Source organism: Aspergillus wentii (assembly GCF_001890725.1).
Source record: "Aspergillus wentii DTO 134E9 unplaced genomic scaffold ASPWEscaffold_2, whole genome shotgun sequence".
Classification (NCBI taxonomy): domain Eukaryota; kingdom Fungi; phylum Ascomycota; class Eurotiomycetes; order Eurotiales; family Aspergillaceae; genus Aspergillus; species Aspergillus wentii.
Genome location: NW_024467833.1, coordinates 846,167 through 860,864, shown reverse-complemented (window position 1 = coordinate 860,864; position 14,698 = coordinate 846,167). Strand labels below are relative to the sequence as shown.

The window sequence follows — 14,698 nt, the reverse complement described above, 5'->3', positions numbered from 1 at the left end:
TTTAATATTTCGGGAATATAGATTAGTATCGGTTGTTTTTAATGTACATATAATATCCATCCATCCATCACATATTCTTCAAGAGTCTCAGTATTCCGCTGATCCTACCGGCCAGCGTCAACTGATATCCGGTCTCAACAACACCCTTGCACATCTCCCAAGCTCCAGTGCCGTTCTGCTTAGCATCATCCCCCTTCTGGATCGGGTAGTCCACTCTGGGCGGGATTCTGGTGGCCGCCAATTTGGGGAAGCGATCAACACAGACTGACTTGAGGTTGCACACGCCACGCAGTCCCTCTTCACCGGCAAATCTACCATATCCCGATCCCTTGGTACCGCCAAAGGGCAGCTGGACGGCATAGTAGCTGCCAAAGTCGTTCACAGAAACCATGCCTGCTTTGATTCCAGACACACAGGCTGCGACGTCACGTTGGTTGTATCCGAAGACGCTAGCGCCAAGGGCGAACTCGGTTGAGTTTGCGATGGTGATGGCGTGGGGTACAGACGAAGCGCGCATCACTACAAAGACTGGAGCAAAGCATTCGGTTTGAGCAATTCGCATGGAAGGTGTCACGTCGGCAATCAGGGTTGGTGTGAAGTAATGGCCGTGGGGGTGGTTTGGGTGGTTGAAACGCTTTCCACCGCAGATGAGGCGTGCACCTTGTTTCACAGCATCCTCGATGAGAGATTCCAAACGGTCAAAAGAAGCCGGGGAGATCATGGCACCAACATCTGGGGTGTTTGAATCCAGAAGGATTGAGCCAAGACGAAGCGCTTTGATGCGAGGGGTGATGATGTCCAGGAGCTTTTCGTAGACACCAGGAAGAGCAATGACACGTTCAACACCGATACAGTTTTGACCGGCAGATTGGAAAACACCACGCATGAGAATAGAAGCAATATCTGCCACCTCACCTGCTGTTCTCGAATCATCAAGAATGACAGCGGGATCCTTTCCACCCAATTCAACGGTCACCGAGGTCAATGATTTGGCAGCAGATTCACACACTTTGTGCGCCACAGGCCGGGAACCGATAAATGTCAGCTGGGCAATATCCGGGTGGGAGGTAAGAACATCAGCAACTTCTGGAAGGCACACGACAGTCTGGACAAGATCACGAGAGTGGCCGCAGCTTGAGAGAGCGCCTCTGACCACTTCCAGGAAGTATGACGTGCACCAAGCTGTCTGCTCAGAAGGTTTCACCACGACACCATTGCCCGCAAAGATACCACTGATTACCGGTCCAATGAAGTTATGGAACGGATAGTTCCACGAGACACAGGCCGAAATAACCCCCAGGGGTTCATAGGTGACCATGTTCTTCTTATACATCATGAGGAAATTCGTGGGTCGACGTTCCGCTGTCAATGCCTTTTCGCCGTGATCGATGGTCCATTTCAGCTTCTCTGCCGTCACAAGAATTTCTCCAAAGGAAGCATCGACTTTTGTTTTGCCCGAATCCAAGCAGCAAGCGGTGACGATCTCATCTTGATGGTCCAGAACGTACTTCAGCAAGGTCTTGAGGACCTTCCTTCTTTCGGCAAATGTAGTATTGGCCCATTCAGTCTGCGCTTTCTTTGCCGCTGCGATCTTTTGGTTGACATCTTCAATGGTAGCCGGCTTTGTTCCATTTCCTAGCACTCTTCCATCGGCGGGGCAGTAGCTCATAATCAATTTATCGTTCCATTGCTAGAATTAAAAAAAAAAAAAAAAAAGGTAAATGTCAGTTAATTGACTTGATATCGGTCATATGATAAACAAGACATACCCCTCTAGCCTGTCCCTCCAACACCCGCTTCTCCTCGCCTTGGGCATCCTCCCACTTTTTACTTCCCCCCTTAACTTTCACTTCTGATGGAATCGGGACATTAAATGGCACAGCAGCTTCTCTGCTGCTCAGGACGTAGATGCAACCCAGATAGACCGCGCCAATTGAGACGAGCGCGACACCAAGCAATGGGGCATGGGGCTCCAGGGGCTCCATGGCAGATTGGAGCTGCGGGGGAATATAAGCAGCCAGAAACTCCATCTTGAAAGATCCGCGTGGGACAATTAAACCCCACAGAAATTCCGATTCCCTAGATATGTATACCCTCTCTGGTGTTGCTGTTGTTGACGCTGTTTGAGTCCGGAGAAGTGGCTCCATCTTTTTATCAGGAGCTCCGATATGCGGCCCCACACCTTGTATACAGATCACGTGATATACACCCTACCTTTCCTAATCTGGTAATCAAACAACCCATACCATTCACTTCTATTATTTCTCCTCACAAAACCCAGGGTGACTGTGGCCGAGTGGTCAGGAGGCTTCCTTTGGCTGAAAATGCCAGCCTCCTGCCCATTTGGCGTAACGTAGAAGTCCTGGGTTCGAATCCAGCTTGGGACGGTCCAATTTGGACCACCCAGGATGGGCTCGGCTGCAAACCCCCCCCCTATAGGGGTTTCGTATCCCGCAGCAGGTCCTCACGTTTACCAAGACTGTTGATCGGGTGAGCTTTTTGCTTCTTTTTGGATGGATGGATGGATGGATGATGAGGTTATTCGTCGGTGATACATGATCAATGGCAGATCAACATTCCTCGAGAATAATTATATAGCAATGAGATATATAGCATACAAACAAGCAACCCGAGAAGTATTTGTCTAACTATCTATCATGCATCTTTTTTTTCCCCCAGTACGTGCCTGACGACCAGTCTTCTTTTCTACAGGTGACTTCACATCTCCTTTCCTCTTCCCAGTCCTCGTCACAAGATGGTCAATCACACAGCCATCCTCCCACCCCGCAGAAGACTGTCCGGTAATCGCCCTACATCGGGGACAAGACTTGCCATGACGAATGAAAAGCTGGTGGAGGGAGTATTTGAAATGATCAGGAATGCGCACTTCGAGATGGCTAAAAGCAGTGATCTCGGTGGCCCTGTCTGGTGGCACCCAGCCAAGCCATTTGCAAATGCGGAAGATATGGGTGTCCACGGCGAAACATGGCCGTTGTAGGCAGAATAGAATGACACAGGCGGCCGTCTTGGGCCCTATACCAGGATATTTCACCAGCTCCACCATAACCTGTTCTGTACCCAGACTGTGAAGATGATTGAGGGATAGGAAGTTTTGGTCTGCACAGGCAATCTCATACTGCTTGTCCATTTCAGGCTTGTTCTTCAATTCTGATGATACGCTTTGATCGCCTTGGACCAGGATGTCTCTGCGTTCCTGGTTCTCCTTGTGGACCATATCCAGTATAGCCTTTAGGTTCTTGCTTTTGATATCCGCCAGTCCGCCGCTTTTGATGGCTTCGAAGACATCCTTCAATGATGCTTGACGAACAGCATCCCAGTTCACACTTCCCTTGCCGATTCCTTCCTCGAGAATACCAAAATTCTGCACTAATCCATTAAAGGCCATGGCAGAGTTGTTACCCGTAGTAGCACCACTCAGTAGGGTCCTGATAAGAGCATCGAGGACAGATGGAACTTCTCCACAACCAGTGACTGTCAGGGATGGCTCGGGGATGGTAGTCGGCGGTGTGATTTCCCCATGCACACTCGACAAAAGCCGATTGACCTCTTCGCATTCTTTGGGGGTTGGATGGCCCCATTCGGAAAAGGGACTGAATCCTGGAGTCAGACCGTATGGGTACTTTTTCCCGCTTCTCTTTCGCTTCTCCGCAGGTTCATTCAATGTTTCAGTGGCTTTGTCGACGGTGTCCTGTAATTCGTTTGCAAGAGCGTTCAAGTCTTCTTTCTTTACATCGGGGCTCTTCTTCTCAGATACATTGTCGAGACTATTATCTGATGTCTTGGGCACAACAGTGGCAGGTCCCATATTATGGGGTAATTCGTCAGGGTTGACACTGGGCTTTGCATTTTCCTTTCTCTTCTTGGAAGTAGCCTCACCGTTGGGAGTGCTATCCGATACTCTTTTCTTTCCATTTTTCTGGGAATTTGTCTTCGAACGAGATTGGCTAGCCTTTGCTCTCTTCTGAGTGCGTTGATTATCCGCACTGACAGTGACAGGCTTGGTCTCGACAGCCAGCAAGGCCGCCTGCCGGGCAGCTGCAGAGCGAGTGATGCGACCTTCCATCTCTTTCATGTAAATCTAGAAAGATTTACAGATAAAATGGATGAATGGGAATGTGACTGGGTTTGAAGAAAGAAAGAAATGGTTGGAAACAGTATCCGCAAATGACATCAGAATCCATCGGACATCAGGTCATCTAGAAAAGGCCGCCTCCTGCTCGTTTATCGGCGTAGTAGACGCAGGAAAAGCTGATTCTCTTTTATTAATTGATGGGTCTAAGATTGAAGAGATGAAAAACTGCGATAGAAGTTGTTTGAGTGATGGAAAATTGAAGAAGCAGGCTGGAAGAGACAAAGAAGGAATTGCTTGGCAGTCGATCATCGGTAGGGCTGCATCTACGATGTTCAAGACAGGGAATGGGCTGACTAGAGATACAACGTGCAGGTTCAATCAGATTTATCAAGCAATTTGAATTTATTATTATTCACTTGCAGTAGTAAATTGTGGTAATATTTGATTCATGGGATATATTGATTGGTTGATGCAGTGGGGTATTCCAATCCACTCTAGTATCGTAGGTATCCTTGACATGCATGAAATATCGTCAAAATCATCCCTCTTCTATGTATTTTCTACCACAGACAAACTCCCAGACTCCAAGTCACAAATCTTCGTTAGTATAAGGAGAGCCATAATATCATAATTATGCGTGATCAGCAATGTTGTGGATACTAATATCCATGCGGTCCTTCACGGTGGGGTGCTCTTGGGGCGCCTCCTTGCGAGTACTGTTCAGACTCACTTGGGGCACCTCAGATTCCCGGGGAGTCCCGGCAGGAACGATCTTGCCGCTCTCGTCCAACTTGACACCATTGGCGGCAATCTGGAAATCCCTCTCGCTAGCGAAGCCATGTGTAACAGCTTCCTTGGCCTTGTCCAACGCCTTGATCTTGCGGCCTTCACCTCTGATCTTCTCCAAATGATCGAGGTAGCCTTCCGAAACGGGGGTGACGTAGTTGCCACAGAAAACTCCAACTTCGAAGTTCTGGGGTTCGGACTGCCCATTCTCCTGTGCAACCTCAGCGCAGGCACCCTTCAAGTCATCCAGAGTCTGGTAGATGACGCTTTCGGCGCCGATGTGTCTTGCGATACTCTCGGTGTCTCGGTTGTAAGCAACCAGCTCCTGCGGCGAGGCCAAGTCAATTCCGTAAATGTGAGCATATCTATTGGTCTTGTCAGTAATCAAATTCATTTTCATGATGATCGAGGATCAACTTACGTGATCTCTGGAGAGCAACTGGCCAAGTAAACCTTCTTGGCACCGGCCTCCCTTGCCATAGAAACAATCTCCCTGCTGGTGGTTCCTCGCACGATACTGTCGTCCACCAGAAGGACATTTCGGTCCTTGAACTCGGCTTCCATGGCATTCAACTTCCGGCGAACACCCTTTTGGCGGGTCTTCTGCTCGGGCATGATGAATGTCCGGAAAACGTATCGATTCTTGACGAAGCCCTGGCAATAGGGTTTGTTCAAGTATTGAGCGAGAGATGTAGCGGAAGTGTTTGAGGTCTCAGGGATGGGGATGACAACGTCAATGTCCTTGACAACGTCTGGCCCAAGAACATCGAGAACTCTTGCACCAAGGCGGTCACCCATCCGTTGACGGCTACGGTACACGCTAATACCGTCCATAACGGAATCGGGTCGTGCAAAGTAAACATATTCAAAGATATCAGGGGCGTAATCCATCTTAGGTGCCACCTGGCGGAAAACCGGCTCACCACCCTTTTCGATAATGACCGCTTCACCAGGCTGGATATCGCGCATGTTTCTGAACCCAAGTTGGTGCAAAGCGACAGACTCAGAAGCCATCATGTAGTCCGTACCCTCACCGGTAAGGGAAGGTCGGGAACCAAGAACCAAAGGACGGATACCATAGGAGTCACGGAAACCCAAGACACCAAAGCCTGCAATCGTTAATGATTTACTCAAAGACTGGGATATTTGATTTGCTTACCTGCCAGCATAGCAGTACAAGCCCATCCACCTTGGCATCGCTTGTACATCCTGCTGAGACTGCTGAACAAGTCCTCCCTGTTCACACGTGCCTTCTTGGTCTCACTCAGCTCATCCGCAAAGATGTTCAGCATCAACTCGCTGTCACTATCCGTGTTGATGTGACGGTGAGCCTCGAGGTCCAAGTGTTTCTTCAACTCAGGGGCGTTGATCAGGTTTCCGTTGTGGGCGAGACAGATACCATAAGGACTGTTCACGTAGAATGGCTGAGCCTCGGCGTTTGCACTGCTGCCAGCAGTGGGGTATCTCAAGTGACCGATGCCCATAGGGCCAGGGAGGTCTGCCACTCTAGAGCCATCCTGGAAAACCCTGGCCGCCATGCCGTTCGACTTCAACTGATAGATCCGACCGCCGTGTGCACAAGTAGCGATACCTGCAGCATCTTGACCTCGATCTAATTGTTTCAAAGTTCTTGTTAGTTTTCCGGAGTCAAACCAAAGGGTATGGAGGGGTACGGAGGGGTATGGAAGGACCGGAACTCACGTTGAAGCAGGTAAAGGGCCTCGTGGAGATCAACGGCGGCGGCAGACGATGGGTCCGCTTGTATCAAAGCGATAATACCACACATCGTGTCTATATCTAGAAGTTCTTGGGGTACAAATCATCAGCACATCGTCCACATTTGAGATGGATGCAGCAACAGAAGGCAGTTGAAATTGACAAGTCAGATCGGAAAATTCTCCGCAAGAATGCTTAGGAAGTCTAACATCTATATAAAAAAACCGAAATTCATCATAGAAAGCAATTGGAGATGGGGGATGGGTCTCAGGAAACCCAGCTTTTGACTCACCAGAATAAAAAAGGAGGGTAAAATGAAAATGTCAGTCCAATTTGAGTATGCGTGAGGCTCTATTGAGACATAACAATGATCATGGCATTAAATGACTAAGTGTAGCTGCTGTTTCAAGCTCAGCTCACAGAGGAATCAAAAGAGCAGATGACATGGTGAGGGGGAGTAGAGGGGAAGAATTTCTTCCCACGAAAGAAACCGTTTCCCTCATAAGAAATTCTTTTTTTTTGCTCTTCCCCACTGGAGATCAGAATTTTTGCGGGCGCCGCTCAACCAACGAAAATTTCGGGTTCCAGAAAATGTCGGCGGAAGGGACGGAACGGCGTAATATGGTTCCGGCTGAATAATCATTAGTATAGTTAATGCCTTGTATATATGGCATCTACGGGATAGCATCAACAATGAAGAGTAGTAGGATGCATTTATCTTCAGGACTGGATGGATGAGTGATATTTTATTATTGTCTCTATGTGTATATATAAGAAATTAGTCATCATATCTTTGGTTGTATCTTTGGCCTTTCAATTTATTTTACACACATTTCGCCCTCACTTTTGCTTTCTTTGGACCAACCTTCACTGTTTGACTGTCAGTGAATGCCTCAACATGGCTGTAACTAATTGGTCCTTTTTCTGTGTTGCTTACTTCTTCTTCTTTCTCTTCTTTCTCTTCTTTAACCTCAACCTACCCCTTTTCTCTCTTTCTCTCCTTCTTCCATCCTCCGCCTTCTATAAAGCCTCACCCTTGACTCTGTCACTATTCTATACCATTTGATGGGATTTTGATCATCTATGTGTCTTTCTACTGTCTAGTATCCCCATCCCTAATTCTGCTTGGTTTTTGGCTCTCGAATTACTACCTCACTATTCTTTTCTCCACCAAGAAGCATCAGTTTGACCCTTCGAAATGGACCAACCCAGGGAGATTGACTTAATCTCCAACAGTACCCATAGCGACGATGCCAGTAGCGACTGTAGTGCTACAGTTGAAAATGACCCGGACAGATCCTACTTCATTGAGCAGATCGATCTTACAGGCGATGATTCAGGGCCAGGCTTCTTCCCAAACCCCCGAGCACCCAGCATCCCTCGTTCAAGACACCAATCGATCTCGAATGAGATCGTGGACCTTGCTTCTGGGTCCCAGCCCTCTCTTAACGAGGGAGACTATCTCACTGATGAGTGTTTCGAGAGACTCATTCGGGATTGGAGTGAAAGGGGGAGACCAAGACCTTCGGATACTCCAAGGGAACCACCTCAGCCCCAAAAGTTTATTATCCCTGAAGCGTGCATAGACGGGATCCTTTATAAGCCTGGCCAGTCTGTTGAGCTTTATGATGGTACTTTTCTGCGCATTGTCACAGTTCTTTCTGAGTCGACTGGTTCTGTGTTCCTTCGTGGCCGTCGATTAATTAGCAACGTCGAGCACACCGGGACCTACATTCCTTCGCGGCGCAATGAGCTTGTTTGGATGGTCAACAATAAGGAAGACGTTCCCTTGGAGATAGTAAAGCGCTTTGCCACTATAAATTTCACCAACTGCACTGGTGATTCTGTGAGAAACGGATTTACGTGCCGCATCAAAGAGACTTCAGAGCAAGCGGAAGCTTCTGTTCAGTACCTTTCTTACGACGACGCTGACCAGGGCTTGAAAATTCCCACCCAAGCATTGCGACATGCATGGAGGGGCGAAACTCGTCCTTTCGGTGATGCAGAACTGCGCTCCCCCAGAACAGTTAGTTCTTCGTCGGTGATTGACCTTACGGATGCTAGGGAGAACCATCAAAATTATACCTTTGGCGATGGCTTCTGTGGTGCCGGCGGAGTATCATCTGGTGCCCATAAAGCAGGTCTGCATATCAAATGGGCTTTTGATAGCTCACCGTATGCAACTGATACGTACCGTCGAAATTTCGAATCGGCTATTTGCGAGCAAAGTGATATTTTCCATTTCTTAACGAATGAAGAGAAATTTTTACGAGTTGACATCAGCCATGGTTCTCCTCCCTGTCAAACATTCTCCCCTGCACATACTATTAACTGTGATAGAGATGATGCAAATTCGGCCTGCATCTTCTCATCTTCAAATCTCATTAAAAAGGCCAAACCTCGAGTTCACACTATGGAGGAAACTTCTGGTTTGTTTGAAAGGCACAAGGACACATTCCACCGTGTCATCCAAGACTTTATTGAGATTGGGTACTCTGTTAGATGGGCGGTGCTTCACTGCGCAGAGTATGGTGTCCCCCAAATCCGGAGGAGATTAGTTATCATAGCTTCTGGGTATTTATCCCCCCCTTTGTCATCTCAATGTTTATGACTGGTAATTGATACGTTATAGTCCTGGGGAAGCTCTTCCACCATTCCCGAAGCCTACACATGGGCCTCCAGAATTAGGTTTAAAACGACCTACCACCATTAACTCGATAATTTCATCAATTCCTCTCAATGCCGCCGACCACGATGTTCAAGGGGCTTTGGATCGAGGTTTACGCGGTGGTCCCAGGGCCCCCTTTGATCCCAATCAACCGGCCAGGACAATCACCTGCGGGGGAGGGGAGAATAACTATCATCCATCAGGTCAGCGAGGGTTCACAAACCGAGAATTCGCTTGTCTCCAGACATTTCCATTGGAACATCGATTTGGACCAAGGGAAGTCCGGAAGCAAATTGGCAATGCCGTTCCACCTGCCCTTGCTAAAGCCGTTTATGGCGAGATCATTAAGTCGTTGCAGAAAACAGATGCGGAGGAACATCCTGCCCGTCCCGTTGGACCGAGTATTATCGAGGTTGAATGAGATTACTCCTGTCTTTCTGTGAAGCTGCTGGAAATCGGGACAAATGCAGCAGAGCACTGAGTCTCAAATTTTCTTCGATTCGACTCGACTCAAAAAGCGCAGCAATTCCCATCAAGCATGTCCAATCCGTCCATATTGCGAACTGCGAATTGTGAATCCAGATCGATCGACATCCACATGCATCATCCCCTTTGATAGCCGCGGAACAAGGATGCCATTTCCGCCCGCCCAACAAAATCGGTCAACGAAACAGCTTCAAAGATCCCACCAGCACATGCAGTTGTATCAGAGAATGGACAGGGAATGAATTTGGGATGTATCAATTGAATAGATATCCATAATGAGTCTTCTTGGGAATCATTTTGTCGAAATAATAAACGCGTTGTGTTCGGCGGTATCAGTTTCCGTGGCATGTCTCTCCGACCGAGGATTCAAGGGTCAGCACAGCATCAATGAATCCCCAGGGTAGTCAATGTAGATAGCCATTGATCGCATCGAAGATAGCTGAAGATCTGAACAATATCAATCAAAGTATCGCAATTCTGACCACATTGAGTGCATCAGTTGATTCGGATACCCGGCAATAACCGCAGGCCAACAACAAAAACGGCCTCGGTCCAGCGTGACGGCGGTATGAAGTCAGAACTCGCAGTTCTTCTCCTCCCTTTTCTCTCCTTCTTTTCTTTTTTCCTCCGCTCACCTCTGGCCAGGCGACATCTTCTCCCTCTCCCTACTCCTCAATTCCTGTTCATCTTTGTTCCTGGGTATTGCAGCTTCTTCCTTTTGTTTTCATAATGTCTGCCTCTTGTTCGGCGTTGAGACGGCTGACCCACAGGTCTCCCCGCACTTTCCAGTCCCGCATTGCCTCCGTCTCCAGACCTTCGTCTTTCATCGCTCTCAACACTTGCAAGACAGTGACTTCTGTTGTCCCTCGTGTATCACGCTTCTCAACCATGTCTTCCCTTCAAAGTGCTGCTCCCCCTGCTCCGGCAGACAAGTCCTATGATCCTGAGATCAAGGACATGGCTGACTACATCCACAACTACGATGTGAAGTCTGACTTGGCGGTATGGGTCCCTTTTGGTTGTGCTTATTTTTCTGGACATCTGTTCGCATTTTTTGTTGGCGTTGCAATTCGGTATGCTAATAGGTTTGGTTTCCTCTAGTACGACACCGCTCGTCTGGTGTTCCTCGATACTCTGGGATGTGGACTGGAAGCCTTGAAATTCAAGGAGTGTGCGAAACTTCTTGGCCCTGTGGTCGACGGAACTGTGGTCCCCAATGGTACTCGCGTGCCTGGTACTCCTTACCAGCTTGACCCCGTCAACGGTGCGTTTAACATCGGTGCTATGATTCGCTGGTTAGACTACAACGACTGCTGGTTGGCCGCTGAATGGGGCCACCCCTCGGACAACTTGGGCGGTATCCTTGCTGTTGCTGACTGGATCTCTCGTACCAACCGTGCTGGTGGAAACTTGGGCAATGGCAAGATCTTGACCGTCAAGGACGTTCTCGAGGCCATGATCAAGGCCCACGAAATCCAGGGTGTTCTGGCTCTGGAGAACTCGTACAACAAGGTCGGATTGGACCACGTTGTGCTGGTTAAGGTGGCTACAACTGCTGTGGTCTCCAAGATGCTCGGACTCAATGAGAAGCAGACCGCGGATGCGATCACCCAGGCCTGGGTGGACGGTCAGAGTCTCCGAACCTACAGACACTCTCCTAACACCATGTCGAGAAAGTCGTGGGCTGCTGGTGATGCTTGCCAGCGTGCTGTCAACCTCGTCCTGAAGGTGCAGAAGGGCGAGGGTGGATTGCACACTGTGCTGTCTGCTCCTGGCTGGGGTTTCTATGACGTCCTGTTCAAGGGCAAGAAGTTCCAGTTCCAGCGCCCATATGGAAGCTACGTCATGGAGAATGTTCTCTTCAAGGTTTCCTACCCTGGTGAGTTTCAACACGTTCCTTTTGAGGTATTTTTCTAACCGCTTTTGATTACAGCCGAGTTCCACTCCCAGACTGCCATCGAGGCCGCTCAGATCGTTAACAAGAAGCTCGCGGCGCTGGGCAAGACCGCCAAGGACATCAAGGAGATCACCAACCGCACTCACGAGGCTTGTGTCCGTATCATTGACAAGCAGTTCAAGGCTATGGACAACTTTGCCGACCGTGACCACTGTGTCCAGGTAAGCTGCATTGGGGAAGTCATCAGATGATGAGCATATGCTGATGATATTTTAGTACATGGTTGGAACCATGTTGGTCTTCAACCGCCTCACTGCCAGCGACTATGCCGATGGCTCGGAGGCTGCCACTTCGCCGCTCCTGGAGGACCTCCGTAAGCGCATCCGCTGCGTTGAGGACGAGGCATTCACCAAGGACTACCACGACCCATCCAAGCGTACCATCCCCAACGCTCTCACCGTCACCCTGAACGATGGCACAGTCCTCGACGAGGTGGTTGTTGAGGCTCCTCTTGGCCACCGTCTGAGACGTGAGGAGGCCAAGCCCGAGATCTTGGACAAGTACAAGCGTCACTTGCAAGCCCACTTTGACCAGGCCCGCATTGATGAACTGTACAACCTGGGCTTGGACAGAACCGCTCTCGAGAACACCGAGGTGGACAAGTATGTTGACTTGTATGTCAAGGACAAGTTGGTCGCTTCTTCCTAAGGGTTTGATGCAAGACAATATTAGATTGTATTGATTTCATCATGTTATAAATTATGAGCGATATCTCATTCAGTGACACAATATAATTAATTGAATGAAAGTGCTGTAAAAATAGTCGGGTAGAAGAAAAAAAGAAATTAAATTTTAAAAATCAAAAAGTTTGCAAAAAGACAAAAGAAAAAAAATTGATCAGGTCCTGCCCGGGATCGAACCGGGATTAGTGGAATCAGAATCCACTGTGATGACCATTACACTACAGAACCTTGTTGAAGATCGCTCGCCGATATCTAATTTATGAGCCAGCAAGTTTTTATTCTAGTAGTAAATTCTAGATATCGAAGTGTTTCGTTGAATTTTTGGTCTATAAGAGGATAAAAATACTTTTCTATCCTTTATTTCATCTTCTGCTTCTTTAGATATCACTATTGATGGTTATTTCGCTTGTTGTGCTCGATAGGTACTCGCAATATATTTCGGCAACATTGCAGAAACTATATATATATATATCGTACCACAGATTCATCTACGATCCATGGTTGCTGCACAGATGACATAAAATAACCAATTATGTTTTCTAACCAGAAGCACCAGACGAACAAGAAGTCCCAATATCAGAGGGCGTATTCCCACACAGTACCTTTCCATCACCTGAGGGAGCCTTCACGGTGTAATCGCTAACCTTCACATCACAGGTACCATCAGCGCCACAGTTGAGATTGCCAGTGACGGGGTCATTCTTGTCACTTGTCGTGCCGCTGAACTTCTCAAATAGGACCCCAGTTAGTTTGGAATTTCCAGGGTTCTTCTCGCAGTAGTCTTCGTCCTCGCCGTAGCAGCTCTGGATCTGAATGGCGTAGTCGCAGCCCTGGACGGTGAAATCGGTGAAGGTAACGTTGGACACGGTGGACAGGCCATGCCCGTTACCGGTTGGGTAGGTCTTGATACCGGCTGCTTTGGTGGAATTGATCATGGTAGCGCCTTGCACGTAGATGTTTTTGATCGTGTCGTCGTTGCTCTTCCCCATCGATCCCACGGAGATGCCATGGGAGCCTGTGCAGCTGACATCTCTGACGGTGACGTAGTTCGAGCCGGGCTTGAAAGCGACGCAGTCATCGTCGTTGACGATGGTGGTGTTGGTGATGGTCACGTAGGAGCTGGCGCCGATGTCGAAGCCGTCGGTGTTCTTGGGCTCGTTGTCGGAGTTGGAGGTCGCGGAGAGGTTGAGGTTGGAGAAGGCAATGTTTGCGGCGTCGCCTTTGACGGAGATGAATACGTTTGGGGGATTCTGGATGTGGAAGTTGGAGATTTCGAGGTTATTTCCGCCGTCGATGTAGAGGAGGGTTGGACGGGCGTAGTCGCTGTCTTTGGCGAATTTGTCCCAGCTAATTTGATGGGTGTTAGTTTTATCACACTTTTTGGATGTTCATATTCATACGCATCTTGTCCATTTCCATCAATCACTCCCTCGCCGGTGAGTGACCTGATCTTCAGACCATCAATGTCAGAGACACCGATCATAGCTGTCTTTCCCTCCCAATAGTCCGTGTTGCTGGCGAACTTGAGCAGACCTTCAATTTGAAAGTCACAGCCGGAACAGCCATCAAACTCGAGGACACTGTTGAGATAATAGGTCGTGTCCTTGGGGATGACAATGGTTCCTCCTTTACCGCACGACGAGATGGCTTCCTTGATGGCTGGGATATCATCTTTCGATGCGGATCCGCCTGCAGTTGGAGTGCAGGCAGAACGAGGAACTAGGACTGGCGTTGATGGGAGAGCATAGCCCAGGGCTACCGTGGAGAGGAGGGCGATTGTCTTCAGGGACATGGTGGGTGTAAGTGAATTGTCAGATAGAAGAGAAGCATACTGAAGACGAACTGGGTTAAAGAAGATTTAAATAAGCCCAGCTCTGCGACTCTGCTTGAAACACGCGCGGGAAGAACCTGAGGCTATTCACTTCAGGGGCAAAGAGTGCAACCATGCAGTATCACAAACCCCCCAAAATTGTTAATATATTTCAAAGAATCCCATTGACTCCAGAGTTGCATTTCCTTCCGCCAACCGCCGGCTGAGTCTTGATCCGGACAAGATGAAACGCTGCCACGGCGATCGTCGACGCTAAGCATTCGAGCTTGGACAATCTTATCAGTAACGAGAGGAATTGGTCGATTAAACGTGCCGATCTTGTCTTGTAGAATAGATGAAAGCCTATCCTGATATCTTCCGGCAATATCGAGATAGATGATGGCCTCAAAATCACGGCCAATCCTTGGTGGTGTGATGCGCGACGGTTGATGCCGTCCCCTCCATCCCCACTTGGTCTTTTCCCAGTGTTTCGAGATTA

The 14,698-nt window shown here is 48.6% G+C and overlaps 5 protein-coding genes and 1 non-coding gene across 6 annotated transcripts; 2 read left to right on the top strand and 4 right to left on the bottom strand.

The window, feature by feature from the left end:
- Window positions 1-67: 67 nt before the first annotated feature.
- Window positions 68-2,030, bottom strand: ASPWEDRAFT_48625 (aldehyde dehydrogenase family protein; the record flags this gene model as incomplete). The annotated part of the gene is made up of 2 exons (XM_040837131.1): window positions 68-1,690; window positions 1,770-2,030. 2 exons carry the CDS (start codon window positions 2,028-2,030, stop codon window positions 68-70), a joined length of 1,884 nt encoding a protein of 627 aa, XP_040692053.1.
- A 614-nt stretch (window positions 2,031-2,644) lies between these two features.
- ASPWEDRAFT_104275 (uncharacterized protein) lies at window positions 2,645-6,665 on the bottom strand (the record flags this gene model as incomplete). Its single annotated transcript, XM_040827634.1, has 5 exons — window positions 2,645-4,077; window positions 4,754-5,244; window positions 5,301-5,988; window positions 6,039-6,491; window positions 6,581-6,665. 5 exons carry the CDS (start codon window positions 6,663-6,665, stop codon window positions 2,645-2,647), a joined length of 3,150 nt encoding a protein of 1,049 aa, XP_040692052.1.
- A 1,128-nt stretch (window positions 6,666-7,793) lies between these two features.
- ASPWEDRAFT_48623 (DNA cytosine methyltransferase) lies at window positions 7,794-9,684 on the top strand (the record flags this gene model as incomplete). The annotated part of the gene is made up of 2 exons (XM_040837130.1): window positions 7,794-9,169; window positions 9,228-9,684. The coding sequence occupies 2 exons, from the start codon at window positions 7,794-7,796 to the stop codon at window positions 9,682-9,684; spliced, it is 1,833 nt and encodes a 610-aa protein (XP_040692051.1).
- A 698-nt stretch (window positions 9,685-10,382) lies between these two features.
- On the top strand, window positions 10,383-12,475 carry ASPWEDRAFT_35988 (putative 2-methylcitrate dehydratase). The gene is made up of 4 exons (XM_040834347.1): window positions 10,383-10,751; window positions 10,851-11,628; window positions 11,683-11,867; window positions 11,923-12,475. The coding sequence occupies exons 1-4, from the start codon at window positions 10,479-10,481 to the stop codon at window positions 12,352-12,354; spliced, it is 1,668 nt and encodes a 555-aa protein (XP_040692050.1). The 5' UTR covers window positions 10,383-10,478; the 3' UTR covers window positions 12,355-12,475.
- A 70-nt stretch (window positions 12,476-12,545) lies between these two features.
- Window positions 12,546-12,617, bottom strand: ASPWEDRAFT_t39. The gene has a single exon. It is a non-coding gene; the product is annotated as a tRNA-Gln (tRNA).
- Window positions 12,618-12,802: 185 nt separating this feature from the next.
- Window positions 12,803-14,680, bottom strand: ASPWEDRAFT_126763 (putative extracellular exo-polygalacturonase). The gene is made up of 2 exons (XM_040829214.1): window positions 13,790-14,680; window positions 12,803-13,736 (listed from the first exon to the last, which is right to left on the bottom strand). Exons 1-2 carry the CDS (start codon window positions 14,179-14,181, stop codon window positions 12,929-12,931), a joined length of 1,200 nt encoding a protein of 399 aa, XP_040692049.1. The 5' UTR covers window positions 14,182-14,680; the 3' UTR covers window positions 12,803-12,928.
- Window positions 14,681-14,698: the final 18 nt, after the last annotated feature.